At 44.4% G+C, this 23080-nt stretch overlaps 1 protein-coding gene across 2 annotated transcripts; it reads left to right on the forward strand.

The window, feature by feature from the left end:
* The first annotated feature begins 5045 nt into the window (after positions 1-5045).
* On the forward strand, positions 5046-18322 carry ARRDC3 (arrestin domain containing 3). 2 transcript variants are annotated; one of them, XM_005443400.4, is made up of 8 exons: positions 5047-5553; positions 8906-8987; positions 11459-11606; positions 12834-12936; positions 13320-13576; positions 14589-14751; positions 15565-15719; positions 17131-18322. In XM_005443400.4, the coding sequence occupies exons 1-8, from the start codon at positions 5274-5276 to the stop codon at positions 17185-17187; spliced, it is 1245 nt and encodes a 414-aa protein (XP_005443457.1). In that variant the 5' UTR covers positions 5047-5273; the 3' UTR covers positions 17188-18322. The 2 variants fall into 2 exon arrangements, with proteins under 2 accessions (XP_014138852.1, XP_005443457.1); XM_014283377.3 differs by lacking the exon at positions 15565-15719 and having other exon boundaries at positions 5046-5553.
* The last annotated feature ends 4758 nt before the right edge of the window (positions 18323-23080 follow it).

Here is a 23080-nt window from a genome sequence, read left to right on the forward strand (position 1 = left end):
GCTCCTCAAGAAGTTTTAGAACATTGATTTGGGGGTTGTGACCTAAATTCTGCCCATTTCTACATCCACATCCCTCTACTAGATCTCAGCAGTCTGCAGCACATAGGATTGTCTGTCTAGGTTGTCTGAACCCTTCAGCTGAGAGCTGAACCCCTCAGAAGCTGTGGTGGTGTACACCCCCCCACACACACACACATCCTGACCTTTGCTTCCATGACAATGCTCAAGTGGAAACCACCTGGGGGGGGTTTGAAATGGATGGGTCGGGTTGTGATGGCTGTATCCTTCTCAGAGTAGATTTTGGGGACACAGCTGACAACATGACAGCCAAGGGCTAATTTGAACAATGTGCCCAACTAACAGTGCTGGTCGAGGTACAACTCAAGCCAAGGCTGCAAGAAACCAGCTTCTGTAGCTGGTAGGCAAATATGACTATGAGTCCATCACCTTCCTCCAGAAACGGTGGGCAGCCCGGGGCCCACTGATCCCTCCTGCACGGCCGTGGGCTGCACAGCACATCTCCCCATGAGCAGGGACGCCTCTCAGGGTACTCCTCGAGGCGGAGAGACTCCTTGCGGCAACAGATTCTCAGTAAGTGGCTGATCGCATGCTAAAGATTGAAAATCTTAGCTAAGTGGTATAAAGGACTGATTGTGCCCATATAATCCTTTAGATATAAGTTAAATAGCTGTCTCATACCAGCAAACATACTGTTGTTTCTCTCTTACAAGTGAAGTGTGACACTCCCTCTGCCACAGCAGCAGAGCAGAGCGTACTGACACCATACAGACATCGACACTAGGAAAGTGAATTTCAGATAAACCAACCAGTACTGATGTTCGATAGTTTCCAGGGAATTTCTCAGGCAATGCAATCTGTACATCCCAGCAGGCCAGAAGGGCAGGATATTCTTTCCTTTCTTTCCATAATTTTCTATAATTTTATAACAAAGTTTTCTCTCCTCTTTCATCACTTTCCACCAAAAAAAAAACCCCAAAAAAAACCCCAAAACCCATACAAGGGAGCTTGCCAAGCTTCAGGAAATATCTAATCTTTATCTCTTTATAGAAGCTGGAATATTGCCATCTTCGTTGGAGCTACGGGCTCAAATAATAGAGCCTCACCTTCATGGGTTTTGTCAGCCAAAAAAAAAGTATATATATATATATGTATATGTATATATACTCAATTTTTTTTTACAAATGTATGTGGACTTCTATGTGGAGGCTGTCATGCACAAGACCTGAGAAAGGTTACTGGAAGCTCCTGACAAATTATAACCACTGTAAATGTGTACAAACTGATTTAAAGAATCAGTCACCAATATTGGAGTGAGCGGAGGTTATCTTTATTCGGCAGTGCTGGGTGCATGGGGGATCGCTCCACCAAAGTCATGCACACCGAGGGGACCTTTCAGCCTGCTCTTTATACAAGCAACTCATACCTATTCATTAACTTTCCAGGAAATCGTTTACATATTCATTACAATTCCAGGAACTCATTTACGTATCTCATTAAACTAGTGACCATGATTTAAGTCCTTGTCTTTGCCACATTGTATAAGCAACAGGAACTTAGGACCAGATAGCCTTTTTAAAGATGACAAATCCAAGGATTTAGCAATTAGTACATCCGTCATGTTAGCAATAAGGGTCCTTGGATGTTTCCCAGCTTTTCCAAGCCTTCACTGCCTATTGTTCATCTAAGATGGTACTTGACCATCTTTGCATTCAGTTTTCAAAATCCTGTTTCAGGATCTAACTTTTAATATTTAACGAAAGGACAGTTCATTTGAAAAAAATTAAAACAACTCCTGAAAATTAACAGATCTTTCCAGTTAACTGAGGATTTGAAAATGACTGCTAAATAACTCTTTCAGTTACACTACATAGCGTGTTCTCCACCTAAATGAATGCAGAATTCAGGTTTTTAAAAGATACTTGATATTGATACAAAGGTTCACAGATGCATGCCGGGTTTGTGGGAATGTGCCGGCTGAAGCCCGGTAAAAGGCAGCGCAGGCAGTTCACTGCACTTGCCACAAGATGGCACGAAATATACAAATTATGAGGACGAAAATAAAACGGGTACTACAAGTATTAAAAAGAAAAGCTGGAGAGACTGAATGTATGCGAGACTTTCAGCAGGATGTGGGAAACGCATGAATACATGCCCATACAACATCATTCTGCAGAACTGTGGTTCCAGAGTTTGTCATTTGTAACCCAGGCTTAGCCGAGTTGTGTCAGCCTATTCAGTGCTCCCGTTTTAAATTACATATGACTACATACACTGCTGCAGTGATCTAGAAGGTGGTTGGAAACAAGCCAGCATGAGACCAGAAGAAAGTGCAGGTGGTACTTCTGGTGGGAAACAGGCTCAGAAAAGTCAGGACGACCCATGGAAGAGGAGGAGGAGAGTGGGCTAGCAGGGATAAGGGCTGAGCATTGGGCACCCACCCAGGCTGAATTGCTCCCACTGAGGAAACGTGGGCAGGGAGAGGAGATGGGCGAGTGGGTAAGATCAGGCAGGGGAGCAAGCCTAAGTGAGCAAAAGGGGCATTTAAAGGGAAGTGTTTATATACATGTGTGTGTGCACATGTGTGCGTGTGTGTATGTGTGTGTATATATATATACACACAATACAAGAGACCAACATATTGATTATTTCATTTGTGTGCCGATTTCTGGGCTGTTCTGGTGAACGCAAAGCCCTTTTCTGAACTCATAAAGTCTAAAGTGTCTGCTAGAGATAAGCTTCATACCTCTCCTGAATCTGAGACTTCAACATACCAAATACTGCTGGGTTCATAATAAAATCTCATTCTTTGGGAGTTTAGAGCTGTGTCCATGATAACCGACAGGATGCAACACGGGACATGCTGCTGCCAGTCCATCATCCTTACCCAAAGGACATGGAGGTGAAGGGCTGCAGGAAGAAGACTCAGGTTTTAGGGAAGAGCTAATAGGGATGAATTAAAACTAAACAGGAAAGTTTCCTGACCAGGGCTCTAGGAAAAAGAAGGTCATTATTTCAAACAAGAATAGATCTCAGCTCAGCTGCTTTGGGTGCATGTGAAATTGCTGCTCTTTATTTCACCAGGCTTCAACAGGAAGTTAAAATTAGTCTCGAAAACTGGTTCAACTTTCATGTAAATCCGCACATCTGATTGCTCAGGATATGTTGTAATTAACTCAGAACAGCATAGCCACATATAGAAATTAGAGACCTTCAAAGATTGTGGGATTTTGCAGTGCATGGATATTCAAAGGACCCACCAGTTTCAACCGATTCAGATCTATGGGTTCAGGAAAACATCAAAGAGGGCTTAACCAGCCCTCAAAACTTGCTCCAAACTGCAGCTGTCTCACTGTTGAAGTAAAAATGAGATTTATTGGTGGTGCCCTCAACATATCCGGTATGCCTTAAAAAGCAGAGCTACCATACACCTCATTTTCCTCCAGACAGCAATCCAGGAACAGGAAAGAATTGTCTGCTGCTCAGGATGACACATGGTCAGAACTGTCTGCAAACTGGCAAAACATAAAGTCCTACAAGATGACCTGCAAGCTCACAAATGGTGTGACCTTCCTGAACCGCCCACTCACACGAAATGCTTGGTGCACATCCCACACCCCAGCAGCAGCAGTAGCTGTGGTGTTCTCAAGTTGTGTGTCCACAAAATGACCGGCTAAAGGCAGGAAACCTAGTGAGAGTGGAGGCAAGTTAAGGCTACAAGGTCTGCAGATGATGTACAAGGGAGGGTTTTCAGCTGATGAGCAAAGTATCCTATCCTTTTCCAACAAGCCTGGAACAGGCAAATCCAATCAGTACACAAAATGCATCACACCTATCAGAAAACAAAGGAGCATGCACTGGACTCCAGTTATATAGGAAAGTCCCCTATCTATGTAGGTGCAAAAGAATTCCACCCGAATATCCACTGGGGTAGCCAGATCTGGGTCTTCAGCTTTGCAGAAAAGGCAGCTGCTGTGTTCTTCATCACCTGTGCAGTTCTGCCCTGGGAAAGGTGGACAGTGGCAACCAGCCCAGGCCTAGGACAGGAGCGGTGGTCTGAGCTCTGCGGATGGAAGCGCCATGCTGCCCAGCTGCCGGCTTGCACATGTCCTACAGCAACAGTGGACCAGAGTCATGGCCTTGACAACTCGCAGAGGGCATGATTAACTTCCAAATTGTCAAAAAGGAGGAGAAGACGCAAATAAACATATGCATGAGAGCAGCTGCATCTAAAGACACGGGGGTAGCAGGAAAAGCATTAGGAGAGGACCTGTGGCTTCTCTTGCAAGGTATCTTTTCACGGTTGGACTTGATGATCCCCAAGGTCTTCTGCAACCTGAATGATTCTGTGATCAGCCCACGATCTACAGGAGTATGAAGGCTTACCACAAGATGGTGCAAAAACATAGAAAGTCCTAGCACATCCGCACAGCAGGGCCGAACATTTTCGGTGGTTAGAAAAGGAGCAGAACTTCCACCAGGTGTCAGGTCAAGAGGGAGCGGGCCGGTCCGTGCCGACAGCAGCGACTGCAGGGGCAGCTTCTGCCACCCGGCTGCCGGGCCGAGCCCAGCGCGGGCCCCCGGTGCGGGCCGCCGAGGCACGGGGGGCTGCGGGAAAGGTGCCCACCGCCGCCCACCGCATCCTCTCGCTGGAACAAGCGGTGTCACTGGGGAAAGACATGGCAACCCACAAGGCAGAGGCTGGTGAGTGGAGCGCGTTTACCCGCCCGACGGCAGGGGTGGGGGGGAAGAACACAAATAATACACATATGTATTTTTAAAAAAACACACAGCAGAGGAAAATAAACACAGACAGTGGGCAAGCGCGGCGCGGCGCCCGCGGAGCCCAGCAGGGTGCTCCCGCCGCCGCCACCCTCCCAGCTCCGCGCGGCGCGGCGCACGGCGCTGCCCCGCCGGAGAGCGGCGGGGGGCGGGGCCGGCGGGGGGCGGGGCCGGGGCGGAGCATGCGTGGTGCCGCTTGTTTGTGACACGGCTTATAAGGCGGGGCCCGCGGCGGCCCCGGCAGCGCCTTTGTGGGGAGCGCCCAGCCGGCTTCAGCGCCGCGCGGGCCGGGCCGGGGCTCTGCACCGTCCCTATGAGCGGGCAGTAGGGTACGTGCCGCCACGGTCGCCCTTCGCCTGGGGGCCTTCGGGGATATTTTTTGTTTTTTTGTTTTGTTTTCCCTTCCCTTTAGGTTTTTTTTTTTCTTACAGTATATTTTTTTACACTTTGCTATTAACAAAAAAAAAAAAAAAATGGTGCTGGGGAAGGTGAAGAGTTTGACAATAAGCTTTGACTGTCTGAATGACAGCAATGTCCCCGTCTACTCTAGCGGGGACACAGTCTCAGGAAGGGTCAGATTAGAAGTAACTGGGGAAATTAGAGTGAAATCTCTTAAAATTCACGCGAGGGGACACGCCAAAGTGCGTTGGACTGAATCGAGGAATGCTGGATCCAACACTGCCTATACCCAGAACTACACGGAAGAAGTGGAGTATTTCAACCACAAGGACATCCTGATCGGCCACGAGAGAGGTGAGGGGTTGCTCCCCACTGGGGGGGGGGGGCGTTCGGCAGCGCCTTGGGTCTATCCTCCCCGTCCCTGCGGCCGCGGTTGGGGGCGGTAGGAGAGCGGCAGGACGCGCCGGGGTGGTGGACCCGGTGCTGGAGCTGGGGGAGATGCATCTGCACAGCGCCTGCAAGCAGGACTTTGTAGAACTACCTGCCCTTCAATACAGCCATTAACACTTTTTTTCCGAAATGCGCTACCGCTTGTGTTTTGGTTGGTTGGGGCTTTTTTAAGCTTAGTGATGGGAGAATGATTTGCCCCTCGGTGGGGAAAATAAGCTGTAAAATCCAAGCCGGATGGGCAGTAAACGACTTCATTCAGCATCCTAAGAAATCCCAAAATACAATGAAAGCGAAACGAGTTTTTGGCACATCGGGGTTCTGCTTTACCGGGCCGATAATCCCATGTGTCCCGTTTTTCTGTTTTTAAAGATAGCTTGTTACTGGTAGCGAAAAGATTGGCCGTGCTTTTTGACATACGCTATCACCACCCCACGTGCAATTTGATTTTTTTTCTTTACCCCCTCGCGGTAAATCGTTTTAATTTCCCTCGTCCCACCCCTCGAGGGATGTTGGAGGCGGGGGACAGATGGACACCCCGGTGTCAAGATGTGGCCGAAAATTCCTGATGGAGGAACCAAGGGGAGGGGGGGTTGCGTAATGGGAGCATCCCTTCCAAAACTGGGGAGCAGAGGACCTCCCGCTCCCCGGGTCCTGTCAGCGGTGGGGTTTGGGGGGGTCCCCACGCCACGGGGTGCCCCCCCCGACCCGGCAGCCCCCCTTGCCGCCCGGCTGAGAGCGCCGGGGCCCGGGGTGTGTTTTTTTTCGAAGTTCGCAGCCTTTGTTCGAAGCGGTTCAATCCTGTTTGGGACCGGGGCGGGGAGGGGGGGGGGGAGGCTGCTCTGCGCAGATTGGCCGCACGCGTCAGGTGGTGGCGATGACTTAATTCCCTAGCACAAGAAAATAATGTTAAAAACCGGTTATGTAATTTCGGTGCTGCTTCCTTGCCCTTTTTTTTCCCTCCTCTCTTAAAAAAAAAAAAAACACGTAGCATTTACTGCAGGGATGGGATATTTCCCCTTTCTTTTGAGGAAAAAATAAATTAATTTTGGAATAACTCCGGCTGCAGGCGCACCGAGCCCCATTACCAAGCGTTTCTGAAGTGAACGCTTTATAGGAGCTGGGGTTTGGGCTTTTTCTTCACCCGCGCCTCACGCACGGCGGGCGCACTAGCGAGGTGGCTCGGGCCCGCCTTACGCCTCGGGGGCCGCTCGCCCACCGAAACTTCACGCACCTCCGGGTCGAGGGTGACAGAAGCGTGCGGGCACGCACGACACGAGCCGGCGGGGGCGGGGCACCCCCCCACGAGTGGGGGTGGTGTGGTGAGGGGGGGGCTCCGCCGCCCAGCCGCTGCCGGCGCCCGCGGCCGAGTTTCAGTGATTGCCTTGGGCGCCGCTCCCCAGAGCTGGCCGCCCTGGCCGCGCCCCCCGGCCGCCCCCTGATTGGCCGGCCGGCGTTTGTTGGCCTGTTGCTAGGGCGATGCCAGCAGCTGATTGGCGGGGCGCTGGCCGCGGGGGTGAGGGAGCAGGTTCCCCAGCCCTCAGCCGGCGTGCGCCGGCAGCCCCCCGGGGCGGGGAGGGAGCTGGCACCGGCTGGGGGGCTGGGGGCGCCGCGCTCTGAGGGAGGGCGGGCGGGCGGCGGGACGCGCTGCGGCCAGTCACGTCCCCATCGCCCCCTCCCCGGTGCCGGTCCCCTCTCGGGGGGTCTCGGCGGAGAGCGGAAGGCGAGGGGCGGGCGGCGCCCCGCCCTCCCTCCCTCCCTCCCCAAGCCGGCGGGGAGCGGGGCTGGTGAGCGAATGCGGCGGGTGTAACGTATACCGTATGTATATGAGCGGCTGGCTGGGGATCCGCTCACGCCGGTTTAGGCCGGTCGGCTCCTGCTCCAGCCTGGCCCCTGATTGACAGCTCAGCACTTGTTTACCACAGCTCCGCCGCGGCCGGGCTCGGCGGGACTGCTGAGCTGGCAGGAACGGGCGGGGGGCAGGACGGGGGCTCCTGTGGGGGGGAGAGCGCCGTGCTGGGGAGCGGTGGCACAGCCGGCAGCAGCGCTGCCCCCGGCCCCCCACCCCCTAAAAAAAAATAAAAAATTCAGAACCCCAGCACCCTCACGCTTAGACACACGTTGTCTCAGGGTGCGTTCCCCTGATGTGGTTTCGTGACACTGCGCGCCCAAGGTGCGTCCGTGTCGGCGGCTTTGCTGGGGGGGGGGCTTCTCTTGGGGGTTATTTTTCGGTTTTGATGGTTTTTTTGGTGTTGGCGATGCGCTGTGGGAAGGGAAGGTCGGCGGTTCTGTAGGACAATGGGAACTTAAAACCCTCCTGCGCTGCCTCCATTAACGCTTCAGACCATTAAATATAAGCGGTTGCCTTTCACGTTGCCTGGCTGTATCCCCCTTCTGTTATTCCAGCCCTTTGTGCGAGGTGCTCAGTTATATTTCCTCCCAACTTTGTATTTTGGTGGAGTCAGCGTTTTTCAGGTTATATAGTAATTACCTCAGAATAAACTCCAAATCTGCTGCAGCCTTTAAATGTGTACAAGAAACCATGGCCATAAATGAAGGTCTGCTTTCTCGGTGGAACCAGCAAATACCTGGGTCTCGCTGCCCATGCCAAGACCAAGTTAACCTATCACAAACTAAAAAGTTCAGCTCTAGACAGTGTTAAAATCGGGCATCTTGCCATTTTCTGTGCCCTGAATTTGTCTGGTACTTTCCAGGTGGTGCTTGTACACTTTTTTTTACTTTTTTTTTTCCTCCCACTTCTGTTTTTGGTGATTAATTTCTGGACACTGTTGCCAGGCAGGAGATAAAAGGAAGCTGAATTACTAAATTTAATCTTACACAGCAGACTTGATGCAGATCATTTAATGCTGTTAACAGAGCCACCTCTGTTTCATTTTAACTAAGAATTGCAGTGGAAAGCATGATTTCCATTACAGATTTTGCAGGCAGGCCTTGAAATGGCAGCAGTTGCAAAACTGTGTCAGTGTTCAGAAGCGGGGTTATAAATTAAAGCAAATTAACCTCTGCTTCTCTGTAAGGTGAACCTGGCAATCTTGCCTAACCTGCTATAGGTAAGATTTGTCCCTGCACTGGGCAGTTAATGTGAATGGATTGGGGACCCTTGTTTCTTGGACACTAACTTCTCATGTGCTGCAATGAGTGTGTAAATGCAATTTATTCTAGAAGAGAAGCCCAGGTAATGTATAAAACATGTGCAGGTAGAATAACTTAACTTTGTGGTTCATTTTTCCCCTCTTAGATGATGACAATTCAGAAGAAGGCCTTCACACCATCCATTCGGGAAGGCATGAATATGCATTCAGCTTTGAGCTTCCACAGACGTAAGTGTCCACACACAGTCCTCAGGCCCTGCTGGCCACCTGCCTGAACAAAACTCCTGGTGTGGGTGGAGGGGAAACCTTTTCAATGGTAGTAGGAATTGTGCTCTGACATGCAATGGAGGACATAATCTCATTAAACTAAAGAGGTTGCTTTTAACCTGATAACACACTTGCTTATTTTTTTAAAAAATTTCCACAGAATGGGAGCTCATTGCTACCCAGTTGCTCACTTTCTTTTGACCAAGTCCTACAGACTTACCAAGTCTTCCAATAATATTACCCCTTCCCAAGAGGAGGGAGATGAATTCAGACAGTCACTGGAGTACTGCAGAGTGGCTGGGGTACCTTCTAACCCAACTAAACAGTTTACTGGAGCCATGCAGACCAGCAGAACTAGAGATGACATGACAGCTGAATTGTTTGGGCTCAGTCTGGAGCTGATGTGGCAAGCTTAACTACGTTTGAACAGAAGAGGAAGTTGTTCTCATTTAAATAGGATGTATGTACCCAGGCTGGTCTTTATGCAGAAAGGGTGGGTGGATGAAGCAAGAAAAATGCCCATGCTTAATCCCACTTGTCTCAAAAAGCAAAGGTGAAGCATGAGTGAGAGCAGAAGTTAAAGATTGTTCCCACATACACCCTTTTAAGTCTGAAATGTGTAATCTAGACATTGTGAATGGAAGATTTACTGTAACTTGTATTTTTAGGCAACTTCAGTACTGGGAACTCAATGTGTAAAACTAAATACATGGGAACAGAGAGAGTCTCAACATGGTTGGAAGGAGCCTTTTGCTGTAAAAAAAGGCAGTGAAGTCATTATGGTTGAACAAATTAGCAGTCAGTTATGTGAAATAGCTCAAAACCTAGCAATAAAAGCTAATAAACAATCTGTTTATTAGAGGTGCTGGTTTTAGCAGAACCTGCAAATGATAAATGCTTTAACAGGTCAGTTTCAAAGTGAACAGCACAGGACTTTGAACAATAAATCTTACTGGAATAATGGAGAAGACCTGTGTATGTGGAGACTTCCAAAGTTGATTTAGCATTCTGAACATCTCAACTACAAAAAGAGAAAAAGGTCATGCTGATCTTCCCTTGAGTGGGAAGGAGCACCTAAATACAAAAAACCAAAAACATTTCTATACATGAAGATGGAAAGCTTAGTTTGAAGTGAAACATAGCCAGCAAAGTATCTCAAGCATTGGTCAAAGCACAGGTTCTTTGTAACCTGAAGGGATAACTGTGAAACCAGCTGTTGGTAACACTGGAGTTAAAAAAAAAACGGGGCTGGTTTTGGTTTTGAAAACCTGAAGTTTGATGCTGTGTACTTACTTGTTACTTTGTGTCCATAGAATACTTCCAAAATTTACCTAAGCTACAGAGCAGCAGTGAAAAGAAAGAAGATACACACTGGCCTTGACTGATTTTTGCCCTTCAAGAAATATGGGGCTGGATGAAACATTGAAGATGGATTAGAAAATCCTTTCAAACCTATAACTTGAAAGAATGAGTCTAGTAACTGGCATGGCTAGTATTCCCTATGGAAGATACGGAAGCTTTGCAAATGATTTGTTTTTAATTTATTTATTAACAGTGTATTCAGAACATAGTAAAATAAGAAAAAAAACTTGCCTAAAAATACGAACAAGCTTACGGGAAACTACTGATAATTGGAATTAACTGGAATATAAAGATCTCAGTATTAGATTTTATGATGTTACAGGGGAAAACAGGTGATGCTGAAAGGTCTGGAGATCTTTTCCACAACATTTTTCTTCCACTTCCCAAAAAGAACTTAAACTTACTTCATCTGTCAAATTTTAGAGCAGAATAGTCATAGTAACTGCATGTATATATACATGTTTACGTACATCCGTGTATGTACATCTGTATGTAAATATTTTAAGCTGGTCTCATTAGGGTAGAGGAAATTCAGAAGGTACTCAGAATAGCCTCTCTCCAGAACTCTGAAATACTTACCCTGCATAACATGAAAGAAACTACAAAAGTGCTGAATTGCAGCTAAAATTAAATGACACTGAGATACCAGCCAAGTAAACAATAGACAATCATCTACAAAATACAATATTCAAAGCAGTAGTTGTTCGGCACTAATGCTAATTTTAGGCTGGTAGTCATAATGTGGCCTTAAAAGGGCATGCTTTACTATAGATATGAAAGTGGCCTCTTAAGTTTAAAGGAAATGTGTACTCCTGGCATTTTCTAGTACAATTCTTTAATGGATTCTTAAAATCTGTGCAAAACCACAGCAGGATAATTGGAGATGATTTTTTCTCCCATCTTTAATCTTGGATTTTTCTGAGATACCAGAACTTTGCAAATATAAGTTACACTGCATTAAGTACTACATTGCATTAAAATGCAATTCTACATACTAATCCCTGATCTGATCAATTGTATCATTATTAGACAAAGACTTTACTCAATTTTGACCTTTGTGTCCTGCACAGACCACTTGCTACCTCATTCGAAGGCAGACATGGCAGTGTGCGCTATTGGGTGAAAGCCGAATTGCATAGGCCTTGGTTTCTACCAGTAAAATTAAAGAAGGAATTTACAGTCTTTGAACATATAGATATCAACACTCCTTCATTACTGGTAAGAATTGACAGAATTACTCATTCTTTGTTTCTGGCATAAAAATAACAAGTATAATAACTGAAACAATATTCACATCTAATTTTACCTAATCTTTATTCACTGGTTTAGTTACAGCTGATCTAAGCATTACATCAGTTCAGCAGCTCTGTAACTACTGGTATTTTGAAAGTTAACATTTCCGTGTACTCAGAGTTGCTTCACCTTTTTAAGGTCGTAAAATGGCTTTGTCAAATTAAATTGGTAATACTAAATTGTAAAATGTCACTAAGAAGGAAAATTTGGATAACTGTTCCTCTTCGATTTTAAATAATCTGTGGAAGGAATGGTGAAACTTGAAAGAATATTCTAGTTTGAGCCTGCTAACTTAGAAATGCAAAGTAAAAAACTTACTGGTGTGCATAGTTGATAATTTCCATATGGATAGTTTTCTGCCAATGGGGAGAAATTATCGCAATTCTGTATAATCTTTTTATGAAATGTCATTTCATTAAAATAGTTTCAGTATCACAACTGCTTTCAATGATGATTTTATTTCAATCTGGCCTAAAATTCCTTTTCTATTTTTTCTCTTCTTCCTCAAATTCTGAACTACGGAGGGGGAGAAAAACCAAACTCTAAAGTCCATTGAAATAGGTTTCTTGTTGTGTATGGGTGAAAAATCAGACTTGCAAAGGGATGTTGGCCTTGTGCAAATCCATTAAAATCAAAGGACTCCCATTTGAGTTTAATGGGCTTTGGATCATGTCCTAAATCCCGATGCCATGTAAAATAAAATCTGTTTAATGTAGATGAAACGGGATCATTCTGAAACAGAGGAAATGGCAGGAGTCAAGGTTACAGTTCATTGGCTTAGTTATTGTTTCTGAAATAGTGTACTGCAAAGATGTTCTAGTTTACTGATACAGGAAGAGCTTTACCAGCAGTGTGCTGACATGTAGGCTATAAGGCCTTCTTTTTAAGTTATACAGTATTCATGTCTAAAAACTGTTTTAAAGTGGGACTGTAGTATGAACTGTAGCAGAAAAAGCAGTGTTAATGAGTAATGGAATTAAAATAAACCTTCTGTCTGCATAGTGCAATTTAAGTTGCTTCAAGTTTTTTCCTCTAAATAGAACTAGCTATGTTTGTCAAAATATGTAATCTGAAAATATTTTTGTGTTGATGGAATAGATGAAGAAATTCATGGAACTCTTAATTAAACAACATTGTTGTTCTTTTTTGCAGTCACCCCAAGCAGGCACAAAAGAAAAGACTCTCTGTTGTTGGTTTTGTACCTCAGGCCCAATATCCTTAAGTGCCAAAATTGCAAGGAAGGGCTACACCCCAGGTACGTAACAGAAGTAATTATAGGAAATGTTTTTCCTTCCCTTCTAAAATGACAGTTTGTACTTGACTGCTTTTGTATAAATGAAATGTTCAAACTATTCTTGCCACCTCAGTTTGCATTCAGCAGTCTTCCCGATACTTTCTTAGCCTTGACTAATGTTGTTAACTAATGCTAGCTGTGTCTTCAGACTGTTGAAGGACATCTTCTACTAGACCTGTGACTTTTTCTTTTAGATTAGCTTGTGGTGATCCTATTCCTATTAGCATCAGTGGATGTTTTTCAAGGTAGAGCACTGCCAGTGCATTATAGCAATACACAGAATGTCAGGATTTGTTTAAGCTGCCTTGTAGATACAGAGAGAACATGAAATTCTGCTGTTTCAGGTGAATCAATTCAGATCTTCGCTGAGATTGAGAACTGCTCTTCCCGTGTGGTGGTGCCAAAGGCAGCCATTTACCAAACACAGGCATTTTACGCCAAAGGGAAAATGAAGGAAGTCAAACAGCTTGTGGCCAACCTGCGTGGGGAATCAGTGTCATCTGGCAAAACAGAAACTTGGAATGGCAAACAGCTGAAAATCCCACCTGTTTCCCCTTCAATCCTCGACTGTAGTATAATCCGTGTGGAGTATTCATTGATGGTGTGTTGGGTGGTCTGTTTCACTAGAGCATGAATTTCCATCATTGCTTGCAAATTTCTAACAAAGCATTCTGTGATTGCTCGTTAAAAAATAGGTATCCTAGTATTGGTGTCCTGACAGGAATTCGGTAAATAAATTCAGTTTAAATTATGCATGTTAAAAAAAACACTTGCGGTGTGCCAGCAAAGCAAATGTGTCATGAGTAGGGTGACTTTTCTGTGCAAGGGCTTGTATTAAGAATCCCAAGCTGCTTTTGGCTCAGGGAGCCCTTTTTCTCTCTGGGGGCACTGGACCCAAAACAGACAATAAGAAATTGTAGAAAATTCCATGGACAGAGAAGTTAACCGTTGTGGTTTAATCCCAGCTGGGAGCTAAGTACCTACCATGTAGCCACTCCTTCAGTCCTTGCACCCCCTGCCAACAGGATGGGGAGGAGAACCAGGAAAAAGGTAGAAGTAATGGGTTGAGATAGGAACAGTTTCATAATTGAAAAAATAAAATACAGTAAGAATAGCAATTGTAACGGAAAGGAGAGAGAAAGAGGGAGGAATAAAACCCAAAGGGGAAAAAAAACCAAGTAATGCACGGTTGCTTGCCACCCACTTGACTGATGCCCAGCCCAGCCAGCTATTGGTTGGCCCCAGCCAACCCCACAGTTTTGTGTACTGAGCAAGGACGTTCTAGGGTATGCAATACCCTTTGGCTAGTTCAGGCCAGCTGTCCTGGCTCTGTTCCCCCTGCAGCCCTGAGTCCTTGTGCCACCTGCTCCCTGGCACAGCATGGGAAACTTGGAAAGTCCTTGATTTTGAGTAAGCACTACCGAGCAAGAGGTAAAACATCAGTGTTGCCAACACTACTCTTGCAGTGAATCCAGAATATAGCACTGTATCTGCTACTAAGAAGGAAATTAACTATCCCAGCTGAAACCAGGACACTTAGTGCAATAATGATGAAGTGGTTGTACAAATGTACATTTTAATCATACACCTCTTCTGTTGTTCATGTTCTTCAGGTATATGTTGATATTCCAGGCGCCATGGATTTATTCCTTAACTTGCCACTGGTCATTGGTACCATTCCTCTTCACCCATTTGGTAGCAGAACATCAAGTGTGAGCAGCCAGTGTAGCATGAACATGAATTGGCTTGGTCTGACACTGCCTGAAAGACCAGAAGGTAACTTGACATATAAATCCAAATCAACTGGTGAGCCTGTCCTGATTTTTGTCTGCATTATCTGTTGCTGTCATGCAGATAGAGCAAAATTGCATTCTTTGTCATAAAGCCCACAGGAAATCCCTTGTGGATGTTTCCTTGCCACCTGCTTGTCCTCTAGAAGAGCAAGAGTTGCCTCTGCCACCATCTGTCAAGGATAAGCAACGAAATCCAGCTGCTGGGAAGCTGGCACAAGTGAAAGTGTAGGATGCCATTATGCAGAATTACTTGTACCTCTAGTACCCCAGTTGCATACTTGGTTATAAGGCATTGTAACCTGTCAAAATACCAGTTCATGGTGTCCTTTACCAGCCTTGGTAGCCAAGGCTTTGTGGAAAAGGTAATGTAATTCATTACAATGGGAAGTCTCCCTTAACAAAGGAGAAATTATCTCCTCTCCTCTGCTTTCACGTACTGAATAAATGTCCATTTTTATGTGTAAATCCCAGACAAATTTGTGGAGTCCAGATGAGTGCAAAGTCCTGTCATTCCGACTTGTACGGAAGTTCAGTATTCTTGAGTATGCCTTACATTTTAAGGGGGTGATTAAGCCACCATAAGCAGCGGTCAGTCTGCTCTTTGTTGTGAACATAATCTTAAAACTGACCAGCCTAACCCTCTCTTTTATGTTCAGCATCTGTTAGGTAAATGACTAGTCACCTTCTACCTGCTCTGGTGCATTTTACAATTGTGAAAGTTTGATATTTATCATGTTACGTATTTTGACATGCGTAAGAGCTTGTTGTTCGAACTGCGTGTGCCTTTTCCCTGCAGCACCTCCTAGCTATGCAGAAGTGGTCACAGAGGAGCAAAGACAGTCCAGCCTTGCACCCGTAGGTGCTTGTGATGATTTTGAGAGAGCGCTTCCGGGACCATTGTTCGCATACATCCAGGAGTTCCGTTATCTGCCTCCACCCCTCTATTCGGAAGTAGGTACCTCAGACAGAATATGATGATTAATTCACTGTTCTTCTGAATTCTGTCTGTGGAATAAATGTAGGAAGCTGTTTCTCCTTCCTAAAATCAGGAGAAACTGTTGAAATGGTGAATGGGATAACACGTCTTGGTTTTGGCAAAGTGCAGGTGAATTGCATCCAGACTTGCCAGGATTCCTCACAGTTCTAATGCTTTATAACATTTCCAGACGGTTGTGTACATTCTTAGCACCTTCATTAAAACCTTGCATGTTGTTGGTTAATGCCAATATTTTGGGTCTATAAATGCACAACATGCTCATGTTTTTCAGCTCTACTTTTTTCTAAAACTGCACATTTTTGTTTCTCTGTACGTAGTGCTTTCAGAAGTTTTATGTAGAGAAGTTACGAAGGTATTCTTTCTGACATAGTTTTCTGTAAATACATAGCTCTCCGTCTCTGGCGGCATTTTTAGTCCTGTGAAAGCCGCTCAGTAACAGTACCCTACCTTCAAAAGCTTTCCATGTTGATATTTTTCAGGGAAAAGTGTGGTATAGAACAAAAGTAGCTTTTGGCTAAATCTTACCTGAATTTACCCACTGTTGATTTCTTTTTTTTTTTTTTTTAATTTTCTTCTCTTGAAACATTTAATATGCTGGGGCAGGGGTTTTGTGTCCTGGAGACTTATGTGAGGACTGTTTTGTAGCTTAACCCTAGAATACAACTCAAGTCCTTTTTGGTTTAGGTTTTTAAAGATTTAGAAAGAAGCCGGTTTTGTCCTCAGAAATGGTTGTATAAGACTGGTAAGAATGTTGATGAAAACACATACTTAAACTATTCTTACTGTCCAGTTTTGGAGACCTACATTAGCAGGTTGCTTCCCCCTTCTTTTTGTAGAAAGGAAGTAAAATAAAAAGTGTGTTCCGCACCTTACCTCTTTGCAGAAAGAAGGAAGAGGTAAGTGTGGAACACACTTTGAAGACATGTTATAGGGCGCTTGAGGATTAATAACTTGTGAATTATCCATGAAAAATCATTCTACTTTTAACTTTTTTTCCTGAAGCAAAGTTACGTTTTTAGTGATGAGTTGTCTTTTTAGCATACAGTAAAAAATTTGACAGATTTCTGTGCTACTAAAGCAGATGTTTTAAAGTTTTTTTTTAATTAGTTCTTTGTGCTTACTCTTAAATTGCCACCAACCTGTAGTTCAAAATTTTCCACTGTACTTCATTGCTAGTTTTCCTTCAAGTTTTGTCTAATAGATTAGAGATTTTTTGGTTACTGGATTGGGAATGCAGTTTGTTATGATGACTGTCATAAACTGGTCAGTTTTGGTGGGGTTCTGTTTGGATTGGTTTGTTTATAACAGTTGACTAAAAATGTCTTGTGTGGTTGGTTTTTTTTGTTTATTTTCTCTTTTGGTTAGATTGATCCAAACCCGGAGCAGCCCACAGATGACAGACCATCTTGCCCCTCTCGTTGAAGGAATTCATAAAAAGCTGACTCGACTTGGGTTTTGAATCATACCTGCTGTGTTGAAGGTCAAGGCGTCATAGCGGAGACACTTTCAGAGGAAGGTTTGCTCTTGTGTATGGTGAATAAATGAAAACAACCTGTGATCATGCTTTGAAGCCTACAGTAACATTGTAGGACTGCTCCACATGCTTGGAAGACCTGAGCTTTTCTTTTTTTTTTAATCCTGCCCCCCCTCCCCCCCTAAATACTGGCACATACTAGGAGCAGCCTTACTAACCTACAGTCATGTGTGTCAAAACACTTAAACCACATTGTAAGAGAGGAGGGGTGTTTTCCTCTTACGATTTGGAAATTTGCACATGCTCGTTGCTTAAGTTGTGCGGTTCAGTGTCACTACAGCTTTTTCTCATTTATGCTGGACTGTTGTTACCCCCTATTTGTTCTTAGTCCGCACAATAAAAAGCAAAATAAAGCTTTGATTAAAAAAAAAAAAAAGCAACAGACTTTGACAAATGCACTGACTTTTCTTTTTTTTTTTTAATTTAATGTAGCCTGGACTTTACATGCATTATGCACATGCTCAGAATTGTCCTCGTAGGCTGATCATGTATCACCTCTTCAGCTTGGATCCTGTTGTGGATTTATTTACAAACATCAAATGCCTTCAAGCCAATCCTTCTTGCTGTACGTTTTGCAGCCTACTGTAGTAGATAAGCAACAGATGCGGGGCTGGGGTGGGGGGTGGAGAGTTAGTAGAAAGAAACTAATAGACTTCATCAAGATTGTGTAACTTCTTGATTTCTTTTAAGAATTTGTTGCCTTTCTACTATTATCGCAAAGCAGCATTTTGTTACAGACTGCCTAAAAATCACTTAATCTCAGGTGAACTCATCACTTGCCAAACTGTTGGAATGCTATTTGTTTTGTTACATTGCACTGTTTAGTTACTTCTTTTTTGTTTTGTGTTTGTGTTCTTGTTTTTGTTCTTTATTCAAGAGGGGGATCTGGAATAGGGACATACACAAAAGTTTCAAAACCCACCCTCATTCCCATTTCTCTTTCTACATTACAAAAGAAGATACTAAACTAAAGTTGTGAAGCTTTAAAAAAAAAAAAAGGAAAAAAAAAAGGCACAAATGAAAGCACCAGCAGACACCAGCTCAGCCTCAAAAAGAATTTTAAAAGTAAATAGTCATATACTGTCTAGGATTCATAGGCAGATCGATATCTCAAGTAGTAGGGATGGGAAGGGAAAATAAATTTATTTTTATATATAGTTATCACCAAAAACTCTATATGTAATGAGTCTCTAGTAGAAAGTATATTTCAAACTGCAGGAAAAGCGTGGACTATGCTAAGAGCTCAGTTTGTGCACTTTGTATTATCTTCAGGGTTTATGATACTGTAAAAATAGTAAGACTAGAAGTATAATTAAGACTGGGCAAGATCAATGTTTACCAGCTGTACTTAAGATGTGAGTTAGTTACAGTTGCTTTGATGATTGCATCTTCTGTGATACTCGAGAGCTTTAAAACAGAGCAGCCCATTTTACAACATACTCGCTCAGAACACAAGAAATTACATGGAAAGAGCACTTGCCCTTGAGTGTGCCCCAAGGAAGAAAAAGAGTGCAATGGAGCCATTGGATGTACTAACACAAATACCAGCACTTAACATGCTAGAGATTTACAACAAAAGTCAACTTCCCTTTCCAAAATTATGTAACACAGAGCATTGACAAAGGGACACGCTTCTGGTGTTGACTTCTTAAACAAACCAAGATGTAATCCATCAAGTATCTATCTCCTTGTGCAATAAAATAGCTCAGAAGGGAGCGGGAGAGAGGGCAGGCTGGTGTTTCTGGGTGGTGCTCATTCTTAAAAAACCTCTGCCTTGGTTTTAAGGCTTCATAAATGCGACAAAATAGGCTTTTCCATAAGTGGCCTTCATGAGAACATGAACGATAATTTCATGTTTCAAAAATGACAACAGGGTGATCCAAATGAGTCGCGTTTTAAGTGATTCAGTTAAAGGCTTGGGCTTCAAGCAAGGGTCTCAGAGGAGAAGGAAATTGGGTGATGTCTTGCATTATTTGGCCAATTTTGTGAATGTCCCTTCCCTCTACCCTCTCCAACCAGACAATTCTAAAAGCTGATGGGATCGTTGGCATAAAAGGGCATTTGGTGGTTTTACTTTTTTTTTCCTTTTTTTGTTACTTTTAACAGACTAGGGAACAATTGCTGATACACGTAGCATTAAAAGTACTTACCACAATACGTAGAAAAATTGCCTATGAGCAGGATTGACCAATATCGTAGTAATTGAGATGGCATCACAGCCTTTGTGATCAGTGAAAAATTCTATAACGTTATCAAATAAAGACACTCTGTTTAAATTATGTCGTTACTTGTTCAGAGTCATTACTCTTCCACAATTATTGGTCAATTCTCAGCGTTATAAAACATGAGGTTCACAGTTGTAGCCCAGTATTTGATAGAAAATTCTGATCTGAATTAGGAAAAAGTAAGTAAAATCCAAACATTAGAGAAACAAAGTGCAATATTAAATGTTTGCTTTATAGATTATATTCTATGGCTGTTTGTACTTTTTTTGTTTTTAGTTTTGGTGCTGAATATGTCCTTGTAGACTCTGTTTCAAGAAAACAATATGTGGAAAACTGTTTAATTTTTCCTATTGCTCTTCCTTGTGGAAAATAAACTTTTGTAAAAAAAAATATAAATCTTTAAGTGTTATAACTATAAGGTAATAACCACAAGGATCGTATAATCAGGTATTTTACTACAGGAGCACACAGACTGCTTGTGTCAAACTGCATAGGGAAAAACTCTCTAGGAGTGTTGCCACTGAGCACCACGGAAGTCCAGGGTCAGCCCCCTCAGCCCCTTCTATTTACATCGGTGACCCCTTGGGCCAGGTCCCAGATGGGAAATGATATTTTCCTACATGCGACTTGCGAAGTGGGCAGGCTGCGCATGCCTTTCCAGGACTCTGTGTTTGTATCTCGTGGTGAATGTGCTGACCCTAGTTGCAGGCTCCTGGTCCTTCCCAGGACATAGGGCTGGAGGGCAGGGAGGGGCATTTTGGTGGGGGTGAGAGGGAGTCACCCACTGGTTTGCAGCTGGGGTTTTTGACATGGGGTGGAGAAGGTGCCCTTCAGAACCGTTTCCTCAGGTGTGGTGTGACAACCAGATGTTGAAAACGTCCTCCTGCGACGTGCACCCTGCTCGATGGATCCCTGCGCGGGATTCCTACAGCTCCCCAGCGTGCCAGCAGTGAGGCACTGCCGTGGTGCCTGGCTTCCGCATGCCACGCACAGCTGAGCCTTGGACAAAACGGACTGTTGTCATCCTTCAGTATCAACATGTCGTTTGACCTAAGAGAAGGTTCAGCAGGCGAGCTGCCAGGGGCTTGAGCGGCCAGCGTGACCTGTTCCTCCCCGCTGGTGTTTGGTGTGCTGGGGACCACTGCATCCCCACAGCACTCTACCCTCAGTTTAAGGGTGCTGCTGCTGATGTGGACATCCAAACGTCTGATGGAACATGGTGCGTAAAGCAAACAGTAGGACCTCCTCCTGTGAAAGTGTTCAGCTTAATTTTGAGTTTGGAGAATTCAAGCAGACTTCAGGGATTTTTTTCCCTATTAATAACAGTCGGGTTTGCCCCAGTTCCAGTTCAATAAGAAGCATAAAAAAGGTAGTTTCGCGTTTTGCACATCTGCTTGGAGCTTCTTCATAGCAGAGCAACAGCAAGATACATTTTTTTTTCCCTAATACCAGCAGAAAATTTCTTACTAACCAAGTTTCTAATGCCGTGTGGCAGTGTTGGAATTTAAATTGACATTAACATCATTTAAGGGATACATACTTTTCGCAGTTCTGTGCAACATTTTCTTGAAATCTCACATTTTAGACCAGCACGTCTCCTTTAACAATTTAAGTTTAGTTTTATTGTCAGCGCTCTTAGAAGCTTGGAGTTACTTGTATTATTTGACATCTGATTTTCTTACTGCAAATTTTTCTTGCTTCTGAATATTACAATACCTGTGTGCGCACGAATCTGTGCTACTCCAGGATGTAGAAACCAAAGGCTCTTCCACATCAGCTGTCTGTGACAACACACAGAAGGGCAGCAAGTTACAGCACTTGAGCACTTGAGCTTCTGAGGGACACAGGGCAATGTTGCAAAATTGATCGACACATTTCCTGGCAATTATCTAGTTAAAACACGTATCTATCACTTTTTAACCCCTTTCTAAATTTAAGCTTTTTTTTGTGTTTTACAGAAACAAACCACTGACTCGCCATGAACTCCGGCCCCCTTAGCTTTTCACAGCACGGCCACAAGCACAAAGTTCAGCTGCAGAACTGAAGAAGGGTCTCCAGAAGCAGCACATTAAGCTGGGTGCCCACCCAGCAATGATTTTCCGCTGGGAAATATCTTTGCCCAGGTGAATTCTGCCAATTTAAGCCAACTTCTGTGGCTCCAGGTACACAGTCAAATGCCCAGCATAGCAGGCTGGTACTGCAGAACAACTAGCTCATGGGACGTAGAGTCCAGACTTCCCACATGTCCTTGATTTTGAGCAGAACTCCCCTTCAGAGGTCTGGGGAGAGTTGAGGTACCACCAGTTGCACTGCGTGACCTTTACTGGGGATTTCAGCTCCTAGATTTTGGAGGTTTTAGTGAAAACCACTTGCAAAGACACATTGTCAGGCATGTTCCACCTGCCTCCCAGACCGTATCCTGGGAATAGGAGAAAGCTAACCTATTTATTCTCCCAGCAATCGCTCACTCCTGGAACTGCCCCACCTAGCTACAGCATGCTATTTTAAGAGCTGGATCCTCCTTATCTCCTGACCTAGTGGACATTAGGACAGAGCAGTAGCTTCTGAGGAGCAGCTGGGTACTGCTATGAAATCTGAGTGGAACAGTGTACCTGCCATCTAACCCAGCTTGTAACAGAGAAGACTCGGAGTTCAGAAGGACACTGCATTTTGCGTTTGCTTCAGGCACCTTGCTGTAATAAATGTTTGTCATATTTGGATGAAAGACAATGACCTAGAACAGAGAAGGTGAAAGCTTTAAATATAACATCAAAATTGAGTCACTTAGGAGATGTATTTTTAAGGGGGTAAAAAAATACTATTAAAAAAAAAAAAAAGACATCCAGAAACTAGTATCAAAGTGCAAAGCCCAGGACTATACCTTAATTTTCTGCTGTGTCAGCGGTAGAGTCTGAGAAAAAAAAGGTGACATCTTACAAGACAAAAGTGACATTGTAGAATCATAGAGTGGTCTGGGTTGGAAGGGACCTTAAAGATCATCTGGTGGTGGGGACTGGAAAAAAGGACCGTTACGGTTTATCCCCAGCCAGAAACTTAAGTACCATGTAGCTGCTCCCCCACTCTCACCACCACCACCACCTCAGAGGGATGGGGAGGAGAATCAGAAAGGCATGTAAAACTTGAGGTTTGAGATAAGAATTTTAACTATTGAAGCAAAATACAATAGGAGAAAAATAACGATGATGATGAGGAGGAGGAGGATGATGAAAGGTGAAAGGGGGGGGGAAGGTGTGCAAGGAATGAAATCCAAAGGGAAAGGAATAAAAAACACCCAAGTGATGCCCAATACAGTTGCTCACCCCCCAGTGGCTGATGCCCAGCCAGCCCCCAGCAGCCGTCAGCCAGCCCCAGCCAACTCCCCCCAGTTTATATACCGAGCAGGACATTCTATGGTATGGAATATCCCTTTGGTCAGCTAGGGTCAGCTGTCCTGGCTGTGTCCCTCCCCAAAGTCCTTGCACCCCTCCAGCCCTCTCCCTGGCAGGGCCTGAGAAACTGAAAATTCCTTTACTTTGCATAAACATTACCCACTTAC

Source organism: Falco cherrug, chromosome Z (assembly GCF_023634085.1).
Source record: "Falco cherrug isolate bFalChe1 chromosome Z, bFalChe1.pri, whole genome shotgun sequence".
Classification (NCBI taxonomy): Eukaryota; Metazoa; Chordata; class Aves; order Falconiformes; family Falconidae; genus Falco; species Falco cherrug.

What these genes read in the sequence shown, in the direction of transcription:
- ARRDC3 (XM_005443400.4), top strand. Translation starts at nt 5,274, where the DNA reads ATGGTGCTGGGGAAGGTGAAGAGTTTGACAATAAGCTTTGACTGTCTG. An exon ending in AAGGAAGGGCTACACCCCAG is followed by an intron (nt 12,937 to 13,319) that starts GTACGTAACAGA and finishes CTGCTGTTTCAG; the next exon opens with GTGAATCAATTCAGATCTTC. An exon ending in CTCCACCCCTCTATTCGGAA is followed by an intron (nt 15,720 to 17,130) that starts GTAGGTACCTCA and finishes TCTTTTGGTTAG; the next exon opens with ATTGATCCAAACCCGGAGCA.